The sequence below is a fragment of the Oratosquilla oratoria genome, chromosome 44 (genome assembly GCF_046742065.1).
Source record: "Oratosquilla oratoria isolate Oo_2021 chromosome 44, ASM4674206v1, whole genome shotgun sequence".
Taxonomy (NCBI): domain Eukaryota; kingdom Metazoa; phylum Arthropoda; class Malacostraca; order Stomatopoda; family Squillidae; genus Oratosquilla; species Oratosquilla oratoria.
In genome coordinates, this window is record NC_134820.1 from 6371939 (window position 1) to 6399848 (window position 27910).

General features: G+C 43.0%; 1 protein-coding gene across 2 annotated transcripts in view; it reads right to left on the reverse strand.

Annotated features, from left to right (window-relative positions):
* SPoCk (secretory pathway calcium atpase) overlaps positions 1-27910 on the reverse strand; it is a 116119-nt gene that overhangs the window by 38131 nt on the left and 50078 nt on the right. For both annotated transcript variants that reach the window (XM_076180598.1, XM_076180599.1), the window contains 9 exons: positions 26212-26379; positions 24045-24233; positions 18606-18893; positions 17996-18187; positions 15823-15970; positions 12906-12991; positions 5789-5887; positions 4548-4704; positions 1413-1603 (listed from right to left, as the gene is read on the reverse strand). In XM_076180598.1, coding sequence (XP_076036713.1) covers positions 1413-1603; positions 4548-4704; positions 5789-5887; positions 12906-12991; positions 15823-15970; positions 17996-18187; positions 18606-18893; positions 24045-24233; positions 26212-26379 — 1518 coding nt within the window. The remainder of the gene's footprint in view (positions 1-1412; positions 1604-4547; positions 4705-5788; positions 5888-12905; positions 12992-15822; positions 15971-17995; positions 18188-18605; positions 18894-24044; positions 24234-26211; positions 26380-27910) is intronic.

A 27910-nucleotide genomic window follows, 5' to 3' on the forward strand; every position in this document is an offset into this window, starting at 1 on the left:
ACCCGGGGGGTAGTTCGCGGGGGTCAGAGGCGCATTCCCGTCGAAACTAGCCCCCCTTTGGGCAGGAACAGGAGACAATTTAGCCTGAGACTGACTCGGGGCGGCTATTGTACAACCTTTCCGTTTACTACGCTTAGGAGGGGGGAGACAACTGCCCGCGTCCTCCGCCGACGTAGCATGCCTTCTCTTTGTGTCGGGTGAGGGGGGAAGCCATCTTCCTTGCCCGCGTATTTTGACCCGTGGCTGCACCTTCAGGTGAGCATGAAAATACGCGGACCACTGCTTATCACCCCATTGAGCGCACGTAGTACACGGGGATGAAGGGGAACATTCCAGATTCCGACAATGGATACACCAAGAGTGTGGGTCCACAGTTGTCGGTGGGAGAATAGCCCGGCAGCGAAATTCACCACGGGCGAAGGCACACATGCTATCGCGAACAACAACACTAGGACCAGATTCCATACTTACAGAGAAGCGGAGAATACCCGGTGGAGATTAAAGAGAGGGATAAAGGGAGGAACAGGGGTCTCAAGCGCTTCCAAGCAGGGGGAAGGCGGCGATGCAGGACGTTCCACATAAAGGACGCCGTTGGAAGGGTGTAGAAGGCTGATGCCGATTGCGTGCCTTGCGTTCGAGACAATCGAACGATGTCGGGTTTGGCGCAGGAAATTAATTTCCTGATACAAGCACGGGAGCGGGGAATACGGTCCCCGAACTGAACTTCAGTGTTAGCCGGACTGTGAGAGATGTTGACTCGATCGCTACCGCTTAGACAATGGAGCTTCTACCCTCCTACCCTTGTGGGGGGAGGGGGGGGCCCCCCTTGCCCCAGGAGGGCCCCTTACTGAGGATAATGGTTGCCCAGACCCTCGGAGTGAGGTGTTTTCAAGCACACACAGTGTTAGCGGTAGAAACGTGCCGCGTATCCTTGGGTAAGGAGTACCGAAGAGTTTGTATTCTTCGGAACAATAAGGTTTGTATCACTCATCCTTTTCATACATTTGCATTGTATTTGTATTGGATGGGGGTATGAGGAAATTTTCTGAGATATCAAGGGGTAAGGGCACTGGAAAAGGTTAAGAACCACTATCCTAGAGAAATCTGTGGGACATTCCATGAACTGATACCATTCACTGTGGGGCTGCATATTTTCTCAGTACAGCTCAAGGCAACAACTGATTAATTAATCAATACAAAATAAGCTCTCTCTCTCACTAATGACCAAAGTTACGATGGCATTACCTCTATATTTTAGGCATGATGAAGTTCCTACATCTAATTTTTGTTTCTCTGCATCAATATTAATTCCATATAAAACATATACTCTTATCAATCTGTTCATTTTCAGTTCTGCTTTTTCATCTATTGTGTTTAACACTTTTACACTTGGAGAAAAGAAAAATATTTACCATGAGACCAACAGCTCGTCCAATTGCATTTGCCGTTTCTTGGGCATCTCCAGTGATAATCTTAACCTTGACACCAGTTTCCAGAAGTGTAGAGATTGAATGACGTACGCCTTCTCGTGGTGGGTCCATGATACAGACAAGCCCAAGATACACCAACTCATCCAGGGAAGTACCACGAGCAAGTCCAAGAACTAAAGAACATAATTTCATTAGAACATATTCCTCCAAGGCCTTTCAGCCCTTATAAGAGGGGTGGTCATTTAAAAGCACATACCCATATCATAAACAAATAAAATCTATCCAACCACCCCCCCTACTGAATTTTAGCATCATACATACATATATATATGTATATATTTATCAACAGTTTTTTTTTTTTTCCTTACAAGGGAGGTTGCCAAAAACAAAGACATAAAATTCACTCCCACCCATTCCATCCCCACATACTCCACTCCCATTCAGCCCCTCTCCCACCCTCTTATCTTGGCTCCTTCTGGATGACGGGTCATCCCTGCATCTCACCCACTGCCCTGGGTCAGAAGCAATGAAGCAAGACACAGCACATCCACAGCAAGGCCACTTCATTTAATTTGGTAACCCCCCTCTTCTCCTCATGCAGAAAAAGAGATGGGGAAAAATCCCTTCAGGATATATGAAAATACAGGAATACCCCGATAACCAAAAGTACATACAAAACTCTTACTACTCTTCTCCTGGTTACCACTATATAGTCCACTAAAGCCCCATCTTCTACCCTTCCTTCCACCACCATCTTCCATGTGTACTTATGCTTGACCTTCTTCCTAAACACTGTATTTTCTATCATCAACTCTCTAGATACATCTCCACCATCATCTCTCCATTACAATTTTTCCTTAAACTTCACACTTCCCAACCACTCTGTGTATTGATTCATTTCCCACTCTAGCATTACGGTCTCCCAATACCACTACATTGACATTTCTGCCTAAATTCTCTATGCATGCATTTAAATTTATCCAAAAAGCCTCCCTTTCCTCTACACCAGTGGTTCTTAACCTTTTTCACCCTATGACTACCCCCCAAGACTCTTCAGGGTATTAATGTAACCCCTACAATAAATTTTGAAATGTTGAACCTTGTGAAAAGGCAAGATAAAACACTGGTTGTGGTTGAACTGTTTACTGTAGCAGTCCACTGCACTTATGACCAGTGTTGCATTCACCAAACTGGTAAAAACTCAAGGGTCTAATTCAAACATATGAAAATATATCATTCTCCTGAATCCTTTGACTCCCTGAGAAACCCAAACTGACTCCCAAGTTAAGAACTGCTGCTCTACACTCTTCTCACTACCACGCCCATATGCACTTACAAAAACCCAAATCTTCCTTCCCAGTTTCACCTTCATCCACATTAACCTCGATGAAACCTCCTTCCACTCCACCACACATTTTCCTATCTCTTCATTTACTAGTATAGCCACCTCTTCTCTCCCTTGTCCTCTCTTCACTCCTGACACCCTCCCAACTACACTCCCAAACTCAAACTTGCCCCTCCCATTCACTTAGTTTCGCTCAGTGCCAACACATCCATCTTTCTTCTCATAAATATACTGCCAATCTCTTCCCTTTTACTCTCATCTGTACCACATCCATGCACATTAAAGACCCAAACCTTAGGGTTCTGGTTGGAAAATTCCTCCCAGACCCTTTAATGCTTTTGCTGTTTCTAGGAATGTCCCCTTTGGGGCTACAGAGAGTAGTCCTATCCCCAACTCACTTTCGTTGTCTTTTATGACTCCAGTGAGAACACTCGATGGCAGTATTCTTCTCCCCTACCACAAGGCTCAGTGAAAAAAGGAAATGAATATTAAGAGAAGTGGTACAGGACAGTATTAACCCCTTCCATACGGTGACGCCTATGTAGGCGTCACGAGGAGCAAGTGGGTACCGCGAGGATGCTGATGTCGGCGTCTTGATTATATTTATTGTAATTGTACCTGCATGACCCCCATACTCTGTAAACTGGCTTCATCATATTTTCTATGATTATCAAAATTCACTGGTGAAAGAGAACGAGCAATACAGCGGTGACTTTATTCTTTATAATGCGAGCATTATGACGCAACATCGCACGTCTGACAGCTAATGCTGCCTGCGAGATTTTGGCCCCGAGTGAAGGGGTTAAGAGTGGGGGGGCAGTATAATGGCAGGCCAATTGCAATATAATAAAGTATCATCATTTCTCTATGAACAGAAATTTCCTATACCACAGACAAAATTATATGTAGCTTTAGTCTGTAGGGGTGCCCCCTAGACTCTAAATATCAGCTACATGCTACTGAGCAGCTTCTAACCCCACAATAATATGCAGCCAATACCCCATACAGGGTATTTTTAACATAAATTTGGATAAATAATTAACCAATACAGTTACTCAACTTACTGATACAATGTAATAAATTAACACTAATAAAAAAAAATGTACATTAAAACATAAGGCTGAATCTCAAATCTTTGGCCTGGACAAAATGTGCTTCTCTCTGCAAGAAGATGATTCCATAAATATCCAGCTGATGAAACTGTTTCTACCTACTATTAGACTAATTCAAGCATAATTTTTCGTGTTTAGTGTTCAGTGTGAAAGTATTCTTACTACAATGTGTTACCAATTCCCTTTCAAATCATAAAATCTTGTGCAGTGTTCCCAGTACAGTTTTATATTTGTTTAAAGTTGTGCAATAGAGGTGGGTCCATTTGTCACATCTACAGCACAATTGTGTGGTGTGTCCCCATGTCAGAGATCTGTTACATCATGTACCACTCTGGATTGATCTTAGTGATAATGACCAGTAGGAAAGCAGGTGTCAAACAATTATTCTCTTTATGTTTAAAGATGGGAAGTAAGAGCTGATAGCGAAGCCTCTTTGAAAGACTAAACCTCTGAGAGGATGGCTTGAGGCTTGAGCCTCTTCCTCATGTAGGGTGATGCTGCTGCCATTCTCCATCAACCTCTTTTTACTATTTCTTCAATATTAGCCACTTTTTTTCTCTCTCTCTCCCTCTTCTTTTTCCCCCTGGTGATGGTATCTAACCTTGGGAGGTGACTGACAATGGAGATGATGGAGATTTTAGAATAAACTGCTTTGCTCACCTCGATATCCCTGGTTACCCTTTTCTCTGCAGGTATTCAGTATCAGCTGCTGTTTCTCTTCCAGTAGAGGCATGACTGCCATTCCCTGCTGCTGCCGTGAACAAACCTTCATCATGGCCTCTATTGACCCCTTCACCATCCATTCCTCTTCTCCTGTCTGTAAAGGTAGTATAATATGAGAAGCCTATGGGACATACATATATCAAAGGCTTTTTCCCCCTTATAAGGGATGTAGCCAAAAAACAAAGGAATAAAAACCACTCCCACCCATTCCATCCCTAACATACTCCACTCCCCTCTACCCTCTTCCCTCCCTCTTATCTTGGCACCTCCTGGATGATGGGTCATCCCTGCATCTCCCCCACTGCCCTGGGTCAGAAGCAGTGCTGCAAGACACAGCACATCCACAGCAAGGCCATTTCATTAAATCGGTGAACCCCCTCTCTGTCCCCTCAAGCAGAAAAGGAGAAGATAGGGAGAAATTCCTTTGGGCTGCATCAATTTATTTCTCATACATACTCCCTCACCCACCCCCCTCCTCATGCATCACAGTATTATCCATACACAACTATTCTCCATTCACCCCTATCTTCTGTCCTCTTCCGTCCTTCCTCAACAGACATTCTCTTTTTTTCCAATGACCCTTTAACCCTATCCATCCATCTCATCCTAGGTCGACCCCTCATGTTCACCCCTTCCACCTTTGCCTTCCACACCTCTTTTACTAGACTTTCTTCACTCATTCTTACTATATGTATGTATGTATGTATGGCCTGATCATTCTCCTCTCCCATCAGTCATTTTCCTAGAATCTCCCTCTGCCTCCATCAAAGCCTCCCTATTCTCCTTTACATTCAACAACTCCCCAAAATATTTCACCCATCTTCCCTTTACTGCTTTCAATTCTATTAGCATCAGTCCATCAGCATCCTTTACCTTCTTTCCCTTTAATGGCAATAACAATAACAATAATTATTACTGTTGCCTCGAGTTTGAATGACTGGAAACCTGCAGCCCCACAATAGCTGGTAGCAGTCCTTCACCCCTCACATATAATCTATTATGGAGAATAAATGCCATAAAAAAACTCACCTAAAATGCAAGATTATTGACTGAAATCTATAAATACTTCATATTCTTAAATATGTAGAATATATACAAGATATTTGACATGCATGAAAAATATACCATGAATAAAATGATTGTTTTCAACATCATTATAACTGTGTCTTCAATATTACCTTTTTATTCTTAACTTTTACAGACATCATTTTCGTTTCGGACTTGAAGGGAATTTCTTCCATCCGTTGGAATTTGTCTCTGATATTATACAAACCATGCTGAAACGGACAGAAGAGAATAATTATTACATGGTATGTGGAGCAGGGGTGGAAAGCATGGCTATACTAGTAAGTGAAGAGATAGAATGTGTGGTGGAGTGGAAGGAGGATTCTTCAACGTTAATGTGGATGAAGGTAAAACTGGGAAGGGAGATGTGGAGTTTTGTAAATGTATAAGGGACTGGTAGTGAGATGAGTGTAGAGGAAAGGGAGGCTTTTTGGATGGATTTAAATCAGTGTATAGAGGGTTTAGGGAGAAATGTCAATGTAGTGGTATTGGAAGACCTTAATGTAAGGTAGGAAATGAACCAATAGATGTAGTTGGGAAGTGTGGAGTTCTAGGAAAAAATTGTAGTGGAGAGTTGTTGATGTATCTAGAGAGCTGATATTAGCAAATACAGTTTTTAGGATGAAAGTCAAGCATAAGTACATATGGGAGAGGGTGGTGGATGGAAGGGTGGTAGATAAGGTATTTATGGACTATATAGTGGTAACCAAAAGAATAGTAGGAAGAATGATGTTCATGTTCTAAGGGAAAAGAGTGGGAGGATATCAGATAACTTTTTGGTGGAAGGTAAGTTGTAAGTTGATAGATGGAGAAAGAAGGAAAGGACAGAAGATAGGGAAGTCCTTAACCTCTTCACTCCGGGGCACATCGCACGTCTGGCAGCATTAGCTGCCCGACGTGCAATGTTGCGTCATAATAATCGCATTATAAAAAATAAAGTCAGTGCTCAATCGTTCGTTCTCTTTCACCCGTGTATTTTGATAACCATAGAAAATTGATGAAGCCAGTTTAGAGAGAATGGAAATTACATAGGTACGGCTACAATAAATATAATCAAGATGCCGATGTCGGCATCATCAAGTACCCACTTGCTCTTCATGCCGCCTACGTAGGCATCACCGTATGGAAGTGGTTAAACTCCCCCATCCAGGGTATTGGCTGCATGTTATTGTGGGGTTAAAAACTGCTGAGTAGCATGCAGCTGATACTTTAGGGTCTATATGGGGTGCCTCTATGGACCGGAGCCACACATTATTTTGCCTGTGGTAGGGGAAATCTCTATTCATGGTGAAATGATAATTTATTATACAGTGACTGTTGCTCCATTATGCTGTCCCCCCACTCTTATTACTGTCCAATACCATTTCTCTAGATATTTATTTCCTTTCTTCACCTAACCCTGTGGTGGGGGAAAAGAATACTGCCACCAAGTCTTTCCACTTGAGTTGTATGAGGCAACAAATATGGGATGGGGATAGGACTAGGCCTCCGTCTCCCTGTAGCCCCAAAGGAGACATTTCTAAAAAAAATAAAGGCATAAGAGTGTCCAGGAGTTTTCCAACCAGTACCCTAAGGTTTGGGTCTTTTAATGTGTGTGGATGTGGTACAGATGAGAGTAAAAGGGAAGAGATAGGCATTATGTTTGTGAGAAGAAAGATGGATGTGTTGGCATTGAGTGAAACTAAGTTGAAAAGGAGGAATGATTTTGAGTTTGGGAGTGTAGTTGGGAGGACCTCAGAAGTAAAGAGAGGATGAGGAGGAGAAGGGGTGGCTATACTACTAAGTGAAGACATAGGTAAGCATGTAGTGGAGGGGAAGGTGGTTTCTTCAAGGTTAATGTGGATGAAGGTGAAACTAGGAAAGGAAAAGTGGGGTTTTGTAAGTGCATATGGACCTGGTAGTGAGAAGAGTGTAGAGGAAAGGGAGGCCTTTTGGATGGATTTAAATGAGTGCATAGAGGGATCAGGAGAAATGTCAATGTAGTGGTATTGGGAAGATGGGCAGAATATTTTAGGGAATTGTTAAATGTGAAGGACAATAGGGAGGGAAAGGTAGTTGCAGTGGGAGGCTCTATGAAAATGACAGTGATGAATGAGAAGAATGGAGGAGAAATAAGAAAAGATGAGGTGAAAGCAGTTATTAAAATCATGAGAGCTGGTAAGGCCCCTTGATTAGATGGGTGTCATTTGGAGAGTCTAAAAAAGGGAGGTACAGTGATGGCGGACTGGCTGGTCAGATTGTTTATTGCCTGTCTAAAAGAGGGTAGAGTGCTGGAAGACTGGAGGAGTGCCTGTATAGTTCCACTTTACAAGGGAAAAAGGGACAAGTGTGAGTGTAGTAGTTTCCAAGGGATTAGTTTGCCGAGTGTAGTTGGGAAGGCTTATGGGAGGGTTTTGATTGGGAGGATTAGGAGAGGAACAGAGGGAGTAATTGGTGAGGAGCAGTGTGGATCAGATTTTTGTGGTAAAACAGACATGTGAGAGAGCTTTAGGAAAAAGTAAAAATGTTTTTTTGGCTTTTATGGGTTTGGAAAAGGCTTATGACAGTGTAGACAGGAAGCCACTGTGGGAAGTATGGCAAATATATATTTGTTAGTAATCTTCATTCATGATCCTCACCTCTTCTCAGCCCACAACATTTGCCCTCCAACCTCCCAAGGGAATCACTCATGGTACCAGCCAGATGACTAACCAGTGCCAAGGGTCTGCCACATGAGGCACTACAAAGCCTCATGTGCAATACCCACCTCATACCCTTTATGTGGATGGGAATGACAGGTGGTGATGGATATGGAACTGGCTTGTGGCCTTATGGTTTCTTGCAGTCTCCTTCATTCTTATGTTCTTATGTACCCTCTATGTGAGTCAACAGCTTGAGAACATTTTTGTGTCCAACTTCCCTTGCCTCACACTTGACCTCACGCCAATTAGAAGCATGGGTCATGAGCTGCCCATATATATAAAGGATGGACCAATGCCAAGGATTCAGACTGCCTTAGAGAATCATATGTGAGCCTGGATCACTGCTCCTGCTTTCTCACCCCCTTGCTCTCTTGCAAGCAGATCGCCTGGAGACAACTTGAAACACAGTCATCACCTCCCTTACCGGCTTGTCCCACTCCCCACTGGCACCCAACATTCATTGCTAAATAAAACCAACTCTCCATCACAGTTTGCCTTCAACCAGCTTAACATTTGGCTGCCCAACATGGGGTAGACTACTAGCCTAACATTTGGTGCCCAATGTTTGGGGCCCCAATCCCCAGACCTGCCAGATCATCTGCCACTGCTGTCTGCCACTTGTCACTTGATCTGCCAGATTGTTTGCCACCACGGTCTGCCAACTGCCAGTTCAACTCCCCACACTCTTGCCTACCACAGGTATCTGCCATCACTTGTCTGCCAGATCGACTGCTGCCACGTGTCTGCCAGATTGACTGTCACCATTTGTCTGCCACTGTGAATGCCAGTTTGCCTACCAAGTCTGCCAACTGCCAGTTTGACTGCCTACTCTTGCCTACCAAAGGTATCTGCCATTACTTGTCTGCCAGATTGACTGCTGCCACTTGTCTGCCAGATTGAATGCTGCCATTTGTCTGCCAGATTTACTGCCGCCATTTGTCTGCAGATCGACTGCCACCACTTGTCTGCCACTACTATCCACCAGTTCAACTGCCATCGCTGCCTGCCTTGCCTGACGACTGCTGGTTTGTCTGCCTGCACTCTTGCCTACCACAGTTGTATTCATGGCCTACCGCCACCACCACTAAATCATTTAACAAACTAGAGCTGTGAGAATCCCCACTTTGACCGACCCACATGCACAACGGAGATCACAAGGTCCCGCACCTTGACTCTGGTAAAGCTAAATGACTAGCAACATCAACTATCAAGTCCACGATGCCCTGGATGGCCTAACATCCCACGCACTAACCATGACTATTCTTAAGTGTCCATCTTTTCAGGGAAGTTTTGTAACCATGCTCCAATGCCACCGTATGATGTGATCCCATGATGCGTTCAAGGTACGAAATTCCCTGAGCAGCCTCCCGAGATGCACCATCCTCTTCGACATCATCCCTGTGGCAAATGGACCAGCACCTGCTGCTACTCCTGCAGTCTGAGGGCCAGCTCCAGCCCAATCTTCAAGTTCAAGTACAGTCATGAGGATAACTCCCTTGATAATTTCTTGTCAAGGCTCCACACAACTTCATTACAGCCTCAATATCCATGGAGGCATGTTAGGAGTAGTCCTCACTCCCAGTCCTCACCTCTTCTCTGACCACAACATTTGACCTCCCAGACTCCTCCTGGGGAATTGCTCATGGGGCCTGCTGGATGACTAAACAGTGTCAGGGCCTGGCATGTGACTACTGTACCACAAAGCCCTTTTGAAGGAACTCATGTGCGATACCCGCCTCATACCCTCTATCTACACGAATCTGCAGCCTGAGAATGTTTTTGCGTCCGACTTACCTCACCACACACTTGACCACCATGCCAATTAGGTGCATGGGCCATGATCTGCCTGTGTATATAAAGGATGGACCAATGACAATGATTCAGATTGCCTCGGGGCATCATACATGAGCCTGGCTCGCTGCTCCTGCTTTCTCATCTCCTCCCCCCCTTGCTCCCTCGCAAGAAAAATTGCCTGGAGACGTGACTTGAAACACCGTTGTCACCTCCCTTGCTGCCTCCCCCCACCAAAATTGTGCCCAACATTCATTGCTAAATAAAACCAACTTTCCATCAGAGTTTGCCTTCAACCAGCCTAACATCTAGCTGTCCAATGTGGGGCAGGCTTAACATTTGGCTGCCCAATATGGGGCAGACTACCAGCCAAACAATATTGGAATGGGGGAAAGATGTACATACATACATACATATACCAAGGCTTTTTCCCCCTTACAAGGGGGGTAGCCACAAAGAAAGAAAAAGGCATAAAATCATTCCCACCCATTCCATCCCTGAATACACTCCACACCCCTCCTTATCTTATCACCTCCTGAATGACAGGTCATCCCTGCACCTTGTCCACTGCCCTGGGTCAGAAGCAGTGTCGCAAGACACAGCACATCCACAGCAAGGCCGCTTCATGAAATGAGAGGACGGGGAGAAATCCCTTCGGGCTGCGTCAAATTTTGCTCACACATACTACCTCACCCCCCATCCACCCGCCCATTCCACCTCATGCTATCACAACATCATCCATATACAACCATTCTACATTCACCCCTGTCTTCTGTCCTCTCCCGTCCTTCCTCAACAGACATTCCCCTCTTCCCCAAAGCCCCCTTCACCCCAAAGTTGGAAAGATGTAAACAGCAGTTAAGAGTTTTTATGAGAGTAGTAGAACCTGTGTTAGCATTAAAATTGGAGAAAGCGAGTGGTATGAGGTAAAGGTGGGACTTTGTCAGAGATGTGTCACATTGTCATGGCTTTTAAATTTATACATGGATGGGGTGGTGTGAGAGGTAAATGCAAGGGTAACAGGTCGAGGATTGGAGATGGTTAAAGAAAATGGAGAAAAAAGGGAGATAAGCCAGTTGTTGTTTGCTGATGACACTACACTTGCAGTAGAGAATCAGAGGAGGGATTAAGGAAGTTAGTGATGGAGTTTGGGAAGGTGTGGAAAAGAAGGAATTTGAAGATGTGGGAAGAAGTAAAGGGGAGATGATGACAGCAAATTAGAAGTGAGCATTAAGGGAGAGGGGCTGGAGGAAGTGGATAGCTTTGTATATCTGGGGTGAATGTGGCGGGAAAGGGAAGAGCGAAGGTGGAGGTAAAATGTAGATTGAGAGAAGCAAGTAAATGCCTTGGTGGATTAAAAAGTGTAATGAGAAATAGGCATTTGGTAATGGATGCCACGAGGCTATTGTATGAAGGGGTGATTGTGCTGACAGCACTGTATGGAGCAGAAACATGGAACATAAGGGTTTAAATGTGTTTGAGAAGAAATGTCTGAGATGTATCACAGGGGTTACTAAGCTAGGTAGAGTGAGAAATGAGGAAGTGAGGGGGAGAGCGGGGATGGAAAGGGAGTTGTGATAGGGTTGATGAAAGATTATTGGGATACTTTGGATACATGGATAGAATGAGTGAAGAAAGATTAGTAAATGAGGTGTGGAAGGCAGAGGTGGATGGAGTGAACATGAGGGAGCGACTAAGGATGAGATGGATGGATGGGGTAAAAGGATTGTTGGGAAAGAGGAAGACAGAAGATAGGGGTGAGTGGAAAATGGATGTATATGGACAATGCTGTGAGGCATGTAAAGGAGTGGGTGGGGGATGGGGGTGTTAGGGAGTATGTGTGAATGATATCCTGATCCAGCCTGAAGGGATTTCTCCCCTGTCTTCTCTTTTTCTGCATGAGGGGGTTGCCGATTAAATGAAATAGCCTTGCTGCATTGCTTCTGACCCAGGGCAATGGGCGAGATACAGGGATGACTGTCATCCAGGAGGAGCCAAGAAAACAGGGAGGGAGGGAGGGGTGGTGAATGGGAGTGGAGTATGTGGGGATGAAATGGATGGGAGTGGATTTATACCTTTGACTTTGGCTACCTCTCTTGTAAGGGGGGAAAAGTCATTGGTATACATATACAACTGTTTCCAGATAGTAACACTAATCCTATTCACTAAATAATTTCTGGGCTGAACATGTTGCTGTGGCCAATTTCCTAGGGGCCATGGGTCCTGCAAGAGAACCACAGCAATGGATTGGTTGACTGTCTGGAATGCGTGAATGTGGAACAGTACAAGATAATGTATTCTGTGTCATTTCACCTTGGGCACACTTGTGTCTTTTACAAGGACAATTGGAGGTACAGCCTAATGGAACCTGTACTTGATCTTCAGAATAAGATAAAGTTCTTTAACAATTCCATGGTAATCTTATAAGGGATTCATTTCCATTTAACCCCTTCGATACGATGACGCCTATGTAGGCGTCATGAGGAGCAAGTGGGTATGCGAGGATGCCGATGTCGGTGTCTTGATTATATATATTGTAGTTGTACCTGCATGACTCCCATACTCTGTAAACTGGCTTCATCATATTTTCTATGGTTATTAAAATTCATGGGTGAAAGAGAACGAGCAATACAGTGGTAACTTTATTTTTCATAATGCAAGTATTACGACGCAACATTGCACGTCTGGCAGCTAATGCTGCCCACGAGATTTTGGCCCGTATTGAAGGGGTTAATACTGAACACACCTCTCATCTTACCTTGCCTGCAGCAGCAAGAAGAGCTCCCTCTGTGGGTTGTCCCAAAAGCTCACCAGCTACAATCTGAGCATTGTTGCAAACAGCACCTGTACACAAATAAAATAGTGTTCAAAATCTGCATAATCCATAAACATCTAGCAGCTCTTAATATCTAGCTTCATGGAGACTGCACCTAAGGTGAGAAAACCTGAAGACTGACAATTCTTACATTGTTCATCTCTGGTTACTAAATCCTTTGAATATAGGAAATTAGAATAGCATCTTAAACATATGTCTCTGGATGTTCAAGCAATCCAGTGCCTTGGACCTCTTGCCGAGGACCCATGGCCTGGAGAAATCTGGCCACAGTTACCAAATTAGACCATTGGTGACTGAAAATTTGTGTTTTTGATAATGAGTATAGAGATAACAAGATAAAATATTGTGTTTTCTGTGTGAAAACTGCATCTGAGGTACAGTTTTAATGCTGCATGAGGACTTGATCACTGGTGTGCTAGTGTGTCTTTAGTGATTCCTCTTATAGGTAATGTTTCAGGGTAGTTGATGAAGTAATGAAATTGGTCTGATTAGAAGAGCTTGTTTTGTTACACAAATGTATTTGTATTTACCCAATTGTGGGAAGAATGTGCTTGGGGTATTAGTAAAATTATCTTTTATCATTGACCCAGTTACTAAGGTTGAGGTGGCTGGTATGGTGGGAGTTACAAGGAGGGATAGAGTGAGAAATGGGGAGGTAAGACAGAGGGCAAGGGTGGAAAGAGAGCTGGCAGGTAGTAATCAAAGAATAATGGGATGGCTAGGCATATGGAAAGAAATAAGTGTGGAAAGACTAGCAATAAGAGTGTGGAAGGTAGAGGTGGATGGAGTGAACTTGAGGTGTAGATCAAGGAAACCAGTCTGGGAGACATGGGTCTCCTACAAGAGAGATTTGGGGCAGAAGAATAATGGACCAAAAATGGGATGGATGGATGGATGGGGTATAGAGGGTCTTTGATACATGGGCAATATTTGTAGAGAAGGAAATGGTGAGAGCAAGAGATGGGTGCAATTGAAGAGTAGTTGTGAATGGATCATAGTGGTGCAGCCTGAAGGGGTTTCTTTTTGTCTGCTGTTTCTTGAATGAGAGAGAGAGTAGGGTTATCATGTAATGAAGCAGTGGAGAAACCAGCTTTGGCTGTCATGCCCTGCTGAGGAGGTGGAGTCTTTCTGTAGCCTACTGCTTTGGCCCTAGGCAGTGGGGGTGGGAGAGAGACCCTTCAATCACAAAGAGCTAAAATAAAAGGGACAACATAAAGGTGGAGGTGGATGTGGCATGGGTGATGGGTGGGTGTATGCCTTGGCTGGCCAAAAGGGCCTTTGGATATACATATCTATCTACCAACTAGATGTTGCGAGATACAAAGATGGGACACCACAAGGATAGCTCTCCTTCCTGTAGAATACAACTAGGTAAATACATATATACACAACATAAATCACTCTCGGCTCTTGGCTGAAGATAATTGCACAACTCAAGGTAATGTGGAATGTGTTGCAGACATATGGGATAGTTAAAAGTCTGGCAAGGGCAGTCAAAACTTTTTACATGAGTAGTCGATTTTATGTTAGGGTTGGAAATTGAGAGAAACAGTAGAATAAGGTGAAGATGGTGTATTGCCTGGATTCTGTAATGTTACCATGGTTGTTTAATGCTGACATGGATGGGGTAGTAAGGAGGAAAAGTGAGGGTAATAGGCAAGGTTTTGGACCTGGTGAGTGTAAGGAAGTGGGAAGTGAGCTAGATGTTTGTGCATGACACTGCACTTGTGGCTGGATCAGAGGAAGGGCTGAGGCTGAGTTTGGGAGGACATATGAGAGGAGAAAGTTGACGGTAAAATGAGTGAAAGTGATGATGATCCAGATTAATATCATGAACTCCTCCCAATCAGAAGGCTACGGCTATACTCCTTACAGAGGACTTTGTAGCATGGAATTTAATGAACCATGCGCCCTTGTTCCAATTTGCTGGTGGCAGGGCTTGAACTGCCATCACCTTGAACTCCGTCACAAGTAGCAATGCCCTAACCTGCTCAGCCAGTGAGAGGATGTAAGGAGATGAAACATATAAGTGGAGAGTGAGAACGAGATGGAGGTGAGCTTTAACCCCTTCGATATGATGACGCCTACGTAGGCATCATGAGGAGCAAGTGGGTACGCGAGGATGCCGATGTCGGCGTCTTGATTATATATATATATTGTAGTTGTACCTGCGTGACCCCCATACTCTGTAAACTGGCTTCATCACATTTTCTATGGTTATCAAAATTCACAGGTGAAAGAGAACGAGCAATACAGCGGTAACTTTATTTTTTATAATACGAGTATTATGACGCAACATCGCACATCTGGCAGCTAATGCTGCCCGCGAGATTTTGGCCCTGAGTGAAGGGGTTAACCCCTTCCATACAGTGCTGCATACGTAGGCGTCATGAGGAGCAAGTGGATACGCGAGGCTGCCATATCGGCGTCTTTATTATATTTATTGTAGTTGCCCCTCCGTAATGACATACTCTCTAAACTGTCTGTAATCACATTTTCTATGGTTATCAAAATTCACGGGTGAAAGAGAGAACGATCGATATAAGCGGTGACTATATTTTATGATGCGAGTATTATTATGACATGTCGTACGGCTGGCATCGGCTGCTGCCCGCGAGATTTAAGGCCCGTACTGAAGAGGTTAAAGGCAAGAGACTGTAGGAAGTAAAGAGCTTTAGGTATTTTGGGTCACATGTGGCAGGGAATGAAGAAGTGGTGGAAAGGGTAAACAAATAACAAGATAGAAAAAAAATAATAATAAATCAGTAAAGAAATCATTAAGCTGAAGGATTTCACTTTCAGTAAAGAAAATATTAACACAGGAAAAGAAGAAACTAACCTGTTTCCAGAAGTTTGGTTATAGCTTCATTAGCAAGATCAGAGTAGCCATTGTCAAAGCAAACTCGCCCATCAGAAGAATATCCGACACCAGTAACATAACAGTGGTCACCATCAGCACTATGGACTTCTGTTACAGTCATCTCATTCTGGTAAACAAAAATTGGGGAACATAAACAAATATATCCATTTTCATAAAATAATAAAGCATTAAAACACAACAAATTACAAAGACAGAGAGAGAGAGAGGGAGAGAGTGAGAGGGAGAGAGAGAGAGAGAGAGAGTGAGGGGGACAGCTAGAGAGGTAGTCTGAGAGAAAGAGAGACGGAGAGAGAGAGAGAGAGAGAGGGACAGCTAGAGAGATAGTGTGAGAGAGGAGAGAGACCTGCAGGACAGAGAGATGGATATAATCAGATATTATATATATATATATATATATGTATTAACCTAGTTGTATTTTGCGGGATGGGGAGCTATGCTCGTGTTGTCCCGCCATTGTATCTCTCAGTGTCTAGTTTGCTTTTAAACTCGTGAATGGTTTTTGCGCTTACTATTTCATTATCCAGTTTGTTCCAAGTGTCTAAAACTCTATGTGGAAAACTGTTTTTCTTCAGTTCTCTTCTATAGCTATGTTTTCTTAATTTCCTTCCATGTCCTCTTGTGTTTCTCTTGTCCCAGTTTAGTAATTCTTCTCTATCAAGTATCTCTGTGCCTTTCATGATTCTGTAGATGGTCAGTAGGTCTCCTCTCTCTTTTCTTTCCTCCAGTGTCGGTAGCTCCAGTTTAGCCAATCTCTCCTCGTATGATAGGTTTGCAAGTGCAGGTGCCATTTTTGTAGCTGCTCTTTGGTTTCTTTCTATTTTCTTTATGTTCTTTTTGGTACTGGGGGACCACAATGTCGCCGCATACTCTAGTCTAGGCCTTATCAATGTAACCAAAATTTTTTTTATCATGTCTTCGTCCAGGTAAGCAAAAGCCACTTTTATTGATCTTAGCAAGTTGTAAGTCTCCCTGACAATTTTGTTAATCTGTGTATCATAGGACAAGTCATTTGTGATAATAACTCCCAAGTCTTTTTCGGATCCTACTTTCTTTACTTCCTTGGTTCCAATTGTATAATTTCTTGATATTCTGTTTTTGCTTTTTCCAAACTCCATTATGCTACACTTCTTAGTATTAAAATCCACTTCCCATTTCTGACTCCAGTTCCATACCCTATTCAGATCTTCTTGCAGTGCTTCACAGTCCTTATCAGTTTCTACTTTCCTTAACAGTTTGGCATCATCAGCAAAGAAGCTCATGTAACAGTTCACGCCCTCGTCCATGTCATTCATATAGATAGCAAACATTATTGGAGCCAGTACAGATCCTTGCGGTACTCCACTGATCACCTCTTTCCAATCTGAATATTTTTCTCTGAGTACTACTCTCATCTTTCTTCCAGTCAGGAAGTCCTCCATCCATTTTAGTAGGTTCCCTTGTATTCCTCCTATGTGTTCCAGTTTTTTTAGTAGTTTTCTGTGTGGTACTTTGTCAAATGCTTTTTGCAAGTCTAGGAATGCACAATCAGCCCATCCGTTTCTTTCTTGCGCTATGTCTATTAGTCTCGAGTAGAAGCATATCAAGTTTGTGGTGCATGATCTACCTTGTCTGAACCCCGAATTGTCTTGGGTTTAATATGTTGTTATCTTCCAGGTGTTTTACCCATCTATTCTTGATGATTTTCTCACAAATTTTGACTATAGTGCTTGTTAGTGATACTGGTCTATAGTTGGTGTGTGTGTGTGTGTGTGTGTGTGTGAGTGTATATATACCTTGTTTCCCTCTTGTTTTAAATAAAAAATACAATCAATAACAACAGGTTTCAGCCTATCTTAAATGACCCATTCCATAGTAACATTTGGATCAACTACAGACACCTACATGTTATTCTGAGATAGGCATCATGGAGGATCATCTCCCTCCTGCCCATCTTCAAAGTCTATCGACACTCTTGCCTTTTGACTTTGGCTACCTCCCTTGTAAGGGGGAAAAAGCCCTTGCTATATGTATGATATGTATATTATACTGAAGGGTTCTATCCTTTTATTTTAGCAACTCCTATTTTATTTCATTCAACTCTCGAGGTTCTCTTTGGTGAAGATAAGTTTAATACTACAGGCTAAAGAAATACCTTTGTTAGGGTTCCTGTTTTATCTGAACAAACTGTAGTAACACAACCGAGGGTTTCAACAGTATGGAGGCCTTTGACTAGTGCTGAACGCTGGGCCATTCGTCTTGTTCCAAGGCAGAGCGTCATTGTCACCACGATTGGTAAACCTTCAGGAATGGCAGCCACTGCTAAACTCACAGCAATGTTGAATATCTGTAAAGAATAGGTGAAGTCAGAAGGTGCTTAGGATAAAGAAAATTTCAACCTTAATGTAATTTAAAAGATTTTGTTTTGAATAAACTAGACAACTTCATTTAGTTCATGGGCACGTCTAAGATTAAATGAGGTCTTGTTCAATCAATCTACTGTCCCAGTGTAGTGGCCCATTGCTCCCATGTATGTGATGGCATCCATACATTGGCCCACACATCACACGAGGAAGAGGTACTGTGTGATTTTCTCCCTGTTGCTTATTTTCATAACTTGTGAACCCCACATTTTTGAGTAGTTCACAATGCCCATCTTTACACAGTCACATATCTTCCAACAGTAATTTCCACATTCACATTCCTGTAAGGAAGCCTGATGTATGATCTTAAACATGCAAATATAATCTAAATTTACAACTTACTTTTTGGATTGGCATGCCCTGGTACAAGCCCAGCATGAAGACAATAGCGATGAATCCAAAGGAGAAGACAGAGAGTCTCTGTGCTAGGGTATCCATGTTCTTCTGCAGTGGAGTTCTTGGCGATTCTTCTTCCTGCATCATTCGGAACAGTTCACCAAACTGTGACTTTTCTCCTGTACTTATAACGATACCTTTGCCACAGCCTGTGCGAACAAAGGTGCCCATGTAGGCAAGGTTGGGGATGCTGCTGCTACCGCCATAGGTGCCTGTGGTCATCACTGACGTGTGCTGCAAAATACAACAAACATCTCTTTCAAATTATGTTTCTAATCTAATTTATTCACTGCTTCTGACCCAGGGCAGTGGACAGGATGCAGGGATGACCTGTCATCCAGGAGGTACCAAGATAAGAGGGAGGGAGGAGGGTGGAGGGGAGTGGAATATATAGGAAATAGAATGGGTGGGAGTGGTTTCTATGCTTTTTGGCTACCCCCTATGTAGGGGGAAAGAGCCTTTGGTATACGTACGTAGGTATCGCTGATGACAAAATAAGTTTACATTATAAAGGTTATGTAACTGAAGAGCAAATCAGTAATGCATTGAGTAAATAGCTATAATTATCAAATGCTATTTCATATATACATACATATACCAAGGCTTTTTCCCCCTTCCAAGGGAGGTAGCCAAAAAGGGAAAGGCATAAAAACACTCCCACCCATTTCATCCCTAAATACACTCCACACCCCTCCCACCCTTCCTCTCATCTGAGCACCTCCTGGATGACGGGTCATCCCTGCACCCTGCCCACCGCCCTGGGTCAGAAGCAGTGTCGCAAGACACAGTACATCCACAGCAAGGCCACTTCATTTAATCGGCGACCCCCCCTCTCCGTCCCCCTTTGCATATAAGGAGAGGACGGGGAGAAATCCCTTCGGGCTGCGTCAAAATTTACTCACACATACTACCCCACCCCCCCGCCCATTCCTCCTCATGCAGTCACAACATCATCCATATACAACCATTCTCCACTCACCTCTGTCTTCTGTCCTCTCCCTTCCTTCCTCAACAGACATTCCCCTCTTCCCCAAAGCCCCCTTCACCCCATCCATCCACCTCATCCTAGGACGTCCCCTCATGTTCACTCCCTCCACATCTGCCTTCCATACCTCTTTTACTAGTCTTTCTTCACTCATTCTTTCCATGTGTCCAAACCATCCTAATATTCTTTCATCAACCCTCTCTCCCAAATCCTTTTTCACCCCTGTTCTCCTCCTCACCTCCTCATTTCTCACTCTATCTAGCCTAGTAACCCCCACCATACTTCTCAGACACCTCATCTCAAACACATTCAAACTCCTTCTCTCTTCTTCTCTTATGTTCCACGTTTCTGCCCCATACAGTGCTGTTGGCACAATCACTCCTTCATACAGTCTCCTCTTCGCATCCATTCCCAAATGTCTATTTCTCATTACACTCTTTAAACCACCAAGGCATTTACTCGCTTCTCTCACTCTACATTCTACCTCCACCTTCACTCCACCTTTTCCTGCTACACTTGCACCCAAGTATCTAAAACTGTATTTCATATATACATACCTATATCAAAGGCTTTTTCCCCCTTACAAGTAGCCAAAAAACAAAGGCATAAAAACCACTCCCATCCATTCCATCCCCAAATACTCCATTCCCATCCACCCACTTACCTACCTCTTATCTTGGCTACTCCGGGATGATGGGTCATCCCTGCATCTCGCCCAGTGTCCTGGGTCAAAAGTGGTGTCACAAGACACAGCACATCCACAGCAAGGCCACTTCATTAACCTCCCCCCCACCCCCCACCCTTTCTGTTCCCTCATGCAGAAATGGAGATGGGGAGAAATACCTTTGTGCTCCATCAATTTATTTTTCACACATACTCCCTCACCCCACCATCCCCCACCCACTCCTCCTCATGCATCACAGCATCATTCATACACAACCCTTGTCCATTCACCCCTATCTTCTGTCCTCTCCCGTCCTTCCTCAACAGACATTCCCCTATTTCCCAATGACCCTTTTACCCCATCCATCCATCTCAACCTAGGTCAACCCCTCATGTTCACTCCTTCCAACTCTGCCTTCCACACTTCTTTTACTAATCTTTCTTCACTCATTCTTTCCATGTGTCCAAACCATCCCAATACTCTTTCATCAACCATATCTTCCAATTTCCTTTTCATCCCATTCTCCTCCTCATCTCTTTGTTTCTCACTCTATCCAACCTAGTAACCCCTATCATACTTCTCAGGCACCTCATCTCAAACACATTCAAACTACTCCCCTCTTATGTTCCATGTTTCTGCCCCATACAGTGCTGTCAGCACAATCACTCCTTCATATAACCACCTCATAGCATCCATTCCCAGATGTCTATTTCTCATTACACTTTTTAATCCACCAAGGCATTTACTTGCTTCTCTCAATCTACATTCTACCTCCACCTCCACTCCTCCCTTTCCTGCCACATTCGCACCCAAGTATCTAAAACTATCCACTTCCTCCAGTCTCCCTCCATTAATACTCACTTCCAGTTTGCTGACACTTTCTCCCCTTGTACATCTCATCACTTTACTTTTACCTACATTTATCTTCAACTTCCTTCTTTCACACACTTTCCCAAACTGTCACTAACTTCCTCAATCCCTCCCCTCATCCTGCCACAAGCGCACTGTCATCAGCAAACAACATCTGGCTTATCTCCTACTTTTCTCAATTTTCTTTAAACATCTCCAATCCCTGACCCACTACCCTTGCATTTACCTCTTGCACCACCCCATCCATGTATAAATTGAACAGCCAGGGCAACAAACATATCCCTGATGAAGTCCCACCTTTACCTCGAACCACTCACTCTCTCCATTTCTGATTCTAACACAAGCTCTACTACTCTCATAAAAACTCTTGACTGCTCTTAAAAGCTTTACTCCTATGCCATATATCTGCAATATCTCCCATAGTGCTTTCCTATCTACCCTGTCATGAGCCTTTTACAAATCCATAAAGGCCCAAAAAACATCCTTACCTTTTTCTAAGGCTTTCTTACATATCTGTCTTACCACAAAAATCTGATCCACACAACCCCGACCAGTCCTAAACCCATACTGTTCCTCACCAATTACCCCCTCTGTTCCTCCCCTAATCCTCTTAATCAAGACCCTCCCGTAAGCCTTCCCAACTACACTTAAACTGATCCCTCTGAAACTACTACACTCGCACTTGTCCCCTTTTCCCTTGTAAAGTGGAACTATACAGGCACTCCTCCAGTCCTCTGGCACTCTATCATCTCTTAAACAAACATTAAATAACCTCACCAGCCAGTCCATCATCACTGTACCTCCGTTTTTAAACATTCTTCATGACATCCATCCAACCCAGGTGTGCCTTACCTGCTCTCATCATCTTAACTGCTGCCTTCACCTCATCTTTCTTTATTCCTCCTCCATTTTCCTCACTCATCACTGTCTTTTTCTAAGTGCTTCCCATAGCAACTACTTTTCCCTCCCTATCCTCCTTTACATTTAGCAACTCCCTACAATACTCTACCCATCTTCCTCTTACTGTCATTTCTTCCATTATCATCTCTCCATCTGCACCTTTTACCTTTCTCTACTTGATTCGTCTCCTCTTCCTCTCTTAATTTCTTTCCAAAACATCTTTTTCTTACTTCCAAAATTTTCTGTCATACTCTTACCCCATTTCACATCTGCTTTCCTTTCTGCCTCCTTTATCTTATGCTTTATTTCTGTTTTCTTTTCAATATACCTCTCATACGATTCACTCATCCTATTTTGTAACCAATCTGTGAAACCTCGCTTCTTCTTTTCCACAACCTTCTTCGCTTCCTCATCCCACCACTCACTACCCTTCCTTTTATTTCCTTCCATCTTCCTTGTTCCACACACCACCTTCGCACACCTTGTGACTCCCTCCTTGAACCATCCCCATTCTTCCTCCACTCCTAGTTCTATTCTATCTTTCACTCCCTCCCACTCCTCTCTCGGCTTCTTCTTGTACTCCTTATTTTTCTTATTTAAGCAGTTCATTTAAAGCACCTCCCAACCTTCTGTCCTTTCCTCTTTCTCCATCTATCCTCCACTCTCAACTTACCTTCCACCAGAAAATTATCTGATATTCCCCCACTCCTCTTGGAACATGTACATCCTTAACTTGTCCTACTATACTCCTGGTTACCACTATATAGTCCATTAATGCTCCATCTACCACACTTCCTTCCACCACTCTCTCCCATGTGTACTTATGCTTGACTTTCTTCCTAAACACTGTATTTGCTATCATCAACTCTAGACACATCTCCATCAACTTTCCACTATGATTTTTTCTTGGAACTCCACTTACCAACCACTCCATCTATTGGTTCATTTCCTACCTTAGCATTAAGGTCTCCCAATACTTCATTGACATTTCTCCCTAATCCCTCTATGCACTCATTTAAATCTATCCTAAAGGCCTCCCTTTCCTCTACACTTTTCACTACCATGTCCATATGCACTTACAATAACCCACATTTCCTTTCCCAGTTTCACCTTCATCCACATTAACCTTGAAGAAACTTCCTTCCACTCCACTACAAGCTTACCTATCTCTTCAGTTACTATCATAGCCACCCCTTCTCTCCCCCATCTTCTCTTCACTCCTGAGATCCTCCCAACTATGCTCCAAAACTCACACTTGCCCCTCCCTTTCAACTTAGTTTCACTCAAAGCCAACACATCCATCATTCTTTTCATAAACAGACTGCCTATCTTTTCCCTTTTACTCTTATCTGTACCACATCCATGCACATTAAAAGACCCAAACCTTAGGGTATTGGCAGGAATACTCCTCCCATTCCCTCTTATGCCTATACATTTTTTTAGGAATGTCCCCTTTGGGGCTACAGGGAGAAGGATGCCTAGTCCTATCCCCGTCCCATTTTTGTCACCTCATACGACTCAAGTGGAAATATTTGGTGGCAGTATTCTTATCCCCCACCACAAGGTTCAGCAAAATGAAAAAAATTAACATTCAGAGAAATGGTACAGGACAGTAACAAGAGTGGAGGGACAGCTGCAGTATAATAAAGTATCATCATTTCTCTGTGAATAGATATTTCCTCTACCACAGACAAAAAGATGTGTGTCTCTGGTTCATAGGGAACCCCATATAGACCCTAAAGTATCCGTTGCATGCTATTTAGCAGCTTTTAACCTCACAATAACATGTATCCAATACCCCAGATGGGTTATTTCATACTTATGCTATCTTATACTTATGTATTTATATTTTCAACTTGTATCACAAATCTGTGCATTCATTAATCCATGCATGATGGAAAACCATTAACCTCAAATTTTCAGGGTCAGCCCACACTAAGAGACTACAGGCTTAAATAATACTTACCTTAGGTGCAGGTTCAGTTTCTCCTGTAAAGCTCGACTCATCAATAGTGAGATCATTTGCTTCAAAGAGTCTGAGGTCAGCTGGAATACGATTACCAATGTTCAAATGAACAATATCACCAGGAACTAACTCTCTTGCTTGGAACTCCCTCACGTGCCCATCTCTAATACACATGCATGTTGCTGGAACCTGTGACACGTAATTATAAAATTAGTAGAATAACACTAAAGGGGAAACATGAATAATAATGGCATAATTAGGCAGTATAGGCACTAGACAATAAGTCCTCTTTCAAACATGTTTTGTTGAAAGACCAATGCTGATTTAGCTTCAACTAATTTCTTAATCATTTTGTCTAATTTTTGGTATATTGTGGTGAAGATGCTATTGATCAACACAAAAATGAACATTCTGTTGTTGCTTAAAACCAACTTCAGGGTAGAATAAGTACAAATTAACTAAAGGTTAGGACAGGACACCTTAAGAAATGTAGATACTCAGCAAGATAGGTAGATTATTTCCTAGGTGTGTATGGCTGGAACTCCATGGGGTGATGTTCACCGGGGAATCCTTATGTAGCAAGAGTAGTATGTCATATGCCTTCTCCAAATCCATAAAACCCCAAAAGACACCCTTACCTTTTGCTTAAACCTTCTGCATATCTGCCTTGTAAAGGGGAAAAAGCCCTTGGTATATGAATGTATGTATGCCTTACTATGAAAATTTGTCCCATGCACCCTCTTCCTTTCCTAAACCCACACTCTTCTCCCCAAATCAAATTACTCCCGGGTTTCCCTACTAATCCTCTGAACACCCTTCCACATGCCTTTCCAACTACATTTAATGGACTGATCCCTATAAACCCACTACATACATATTTGTTCCCTTTTCTTTCGTATACTTACATAATACATACATTCCTCCAGTCTTATGGCACATTCCTCTTCCATAGGCGCACAGTGAACATCACTAACCAAGCCATTATAAATGTTTCTCACTTTGTTAGACCCTTCAAGCACCCGTCTTTACCAGCTTTCAATACTCATTTTTTTCTATAGCCTTATTACCTTCTCCCATCACAATGTTTTTCCTGGCATATCCCACTGCTGCAATTAATCAATCCCAAACCTCCACATTCAACAAATCCCTGAAATACTCTACCAATTTTCCCCTTACTGCCTTCACTTTCATCTGTCTATTTGCACCCTTTACATTTCCTCTATGATTCCAAACCTTCACTCTTTCTACTGCCTTCCAACACATCTTATTCTTTTCAAAATTGTCTATCAAATTCTTATCCAACTATTTGCTCTCCTCTCTGCCTCCTTTACCTTGCATTTTGCTTGTCCTCTTTTTCTGTATCTCTCATATGCTCCCCTAGTTCTATTTTGCAACCAATCTTCATAAGCTCATTTCTTCTCTTCCACCACTGCCTTCACCTCTTCATGCCACAATTTGCTGCCTTTCCTTATGTTTCCTCCCATCAACCCAATCCCACACACCATCTTTGTGCACTTTATCTTTTCCTCCTTAAAATATGTAGCTCACTGGCCGAGCAGGTTAGAGTGTCATTACTTGTGGCGAAGGTTGAGGTGATAGCAATTCCTCTACACTCTTCTCACTACCAGGCCCATATGCACTTACAAAGGCCCACATCTCCCTTCCCAGTTTCACCTTCATCCACATTAACCTTGAAGAAACCTCCCTCCGCTCCACCATTCACTTACCTAACTCCTCACGAGTAGAGCCACCCCTTCCCTTAATCTTCCTCTCCTCACTCCTGACACCCTCCGCTCTACACTCCCAAACTCCAAATCACCCCTCCCTTTCAACTTAGTTTCATTTAATGCCAACACATCCATCTTCCTTCTCACAAACATTCTGCCTTTCTCTTCCCTTTTACTCTCATCTATACCATACCCACATAATAAACAAACAAAAATCCATCCTTCAGTCTTAGCTCCCTAAGGATGAAATGTTGCCTTATCCCTTGCCACACTCTTTGGGTCAAAAATAGTATAAAAAGTTAAAACTCTTCCACAGCAAGGCTTCATAGCAGAAGTTTGTTCATCCCCTCCACTTCACTACATGACAATAACCCCCTCATTGAAGCAAGGAGGTTAAAAACTTCTATTCAAGTGTCTGTCCAGTCTTAGCAAACTCTCACCTGTTTCTTTAATTCCTCCAATGCTTTATCAGTTCGCAGTTCTTGAATGAAAGCTACGGTGGCCACAATGACAATAGCCAAGGTGATAACAACTGCATCATCCAACTGTCCCATACAAAGTGACACAGCTGCTGAGGCCAGCAGGAGCAGGATGAGTGGCTCCTTGAACTGTAAAATAAAATTATCATAAATCATACTGGACTTCATACTATGTACTGCAGATGAGGCAATCAGTGGAAAAATGGCAAAAACTGCTGAAACATGAGAATTAGTATAAACACACAAACCAGTTTCACTGCAAGTGTTGATCATATGTGAAAATACTTAACATGATGTGCACCAACAATCAATAACACAAACTCTTCAACGAGTGGATGATGAGCTGTGGCCAGTTTCCAATGGGCCACAGGTCACCTGCAAGATAGAATAAAGGCAACAGACTGATTGATCCGTACTGCTTACTTAGGGAAGTCCATCATTGCCAATGATGGTATTATGTCCTCATGGGTTGTCAAGGGTCAGCTGCATCCATTTCTAATTCTTTTTTTTTCTCCCTCTCTCTTTTTCTATTACAGTATCAAGTCCAGTGTATGCAGATGGCTATGCAGACCAATACAGAAACCACACTGGCAACCGCATTCTGGCACTGAAGATTAGGCACCAGCAGCACAGCAGGCAACTGAACTCTATGTGCCACTGTGTCTCATTCCATGTGCAATCAGCTTCAAAGTACTGGGCCATCTTCTCAGCAGGCAGTGTGTCATGCTGAACAATTAGTAGCAGCAGCATCCAGCCATGAAGGGTCGACATTGAAGTTTTTGAAAGACTCCTTCAGGTCGTCCTTGTAGCACTTCTTACTGCTGTGGGTGAGCTGCCCCTCAGCCAGTTGTCCATCTAGAATTTACCTTGGGAGATGTGCCTTGGACATTCCGATGATATGGCCATTCTAGCGCATCTGTCCATGCAATAGCATGCATTCAATGCTTTGGAGACCAATCCAGGCTAATATGTCAGTGTGTGAAACCTGGTTTACGATATGAAACCCCTCAAAAAGCTTGATGTGCCACCAGTAAGCATGAAGGTTTCACTCCCATGCAACTGAAAACAAAGGCAGATTGTGTGGTTGACTGCAGCTTTGGTGGTAATTCTGAGGTTGTGGTTGAGAGTGACCTTTATATGAAATTCGGCAAAGGAAGCAGAAGCTTTGTTAATCCTTTTGTTCACTTTCTTGTCCTATGTGCAGTCCACAGAGAGCTAGCTACCATGACAGTTAAAATTTTGGGTCACTTGCAGGTCTTAAGCGACAAAAATAATGTCAACTGTGCTCCGTTCATGCCTGAAGCCACACTGCATTTTTGGACAGACCTTATCCATTATATATTTGTTGAGCCTACACAGTAGGATTTTAGCTAAAGCTTTCCCAGCAACAGTAAGGGATAAGATGCCCTTGCTGTTGCCACATACAATTCATAACATGGAAAAATGACTATTCCAGTAAACTGCCCTAAGAATTATGATTATATCCATACAAATGAGAAAATATAATAATAATAATCTTATCATACAGTACAATGGGAAGGATACATTAAAAAAGTTAAAAACTATCATCATATATCCTCATGAAGCAATCAAATTCTATAGACATTTTTTCAAGATGAAATTAAGAGCTGACCCTAGAGCACATAATGTTTTCAGAGGG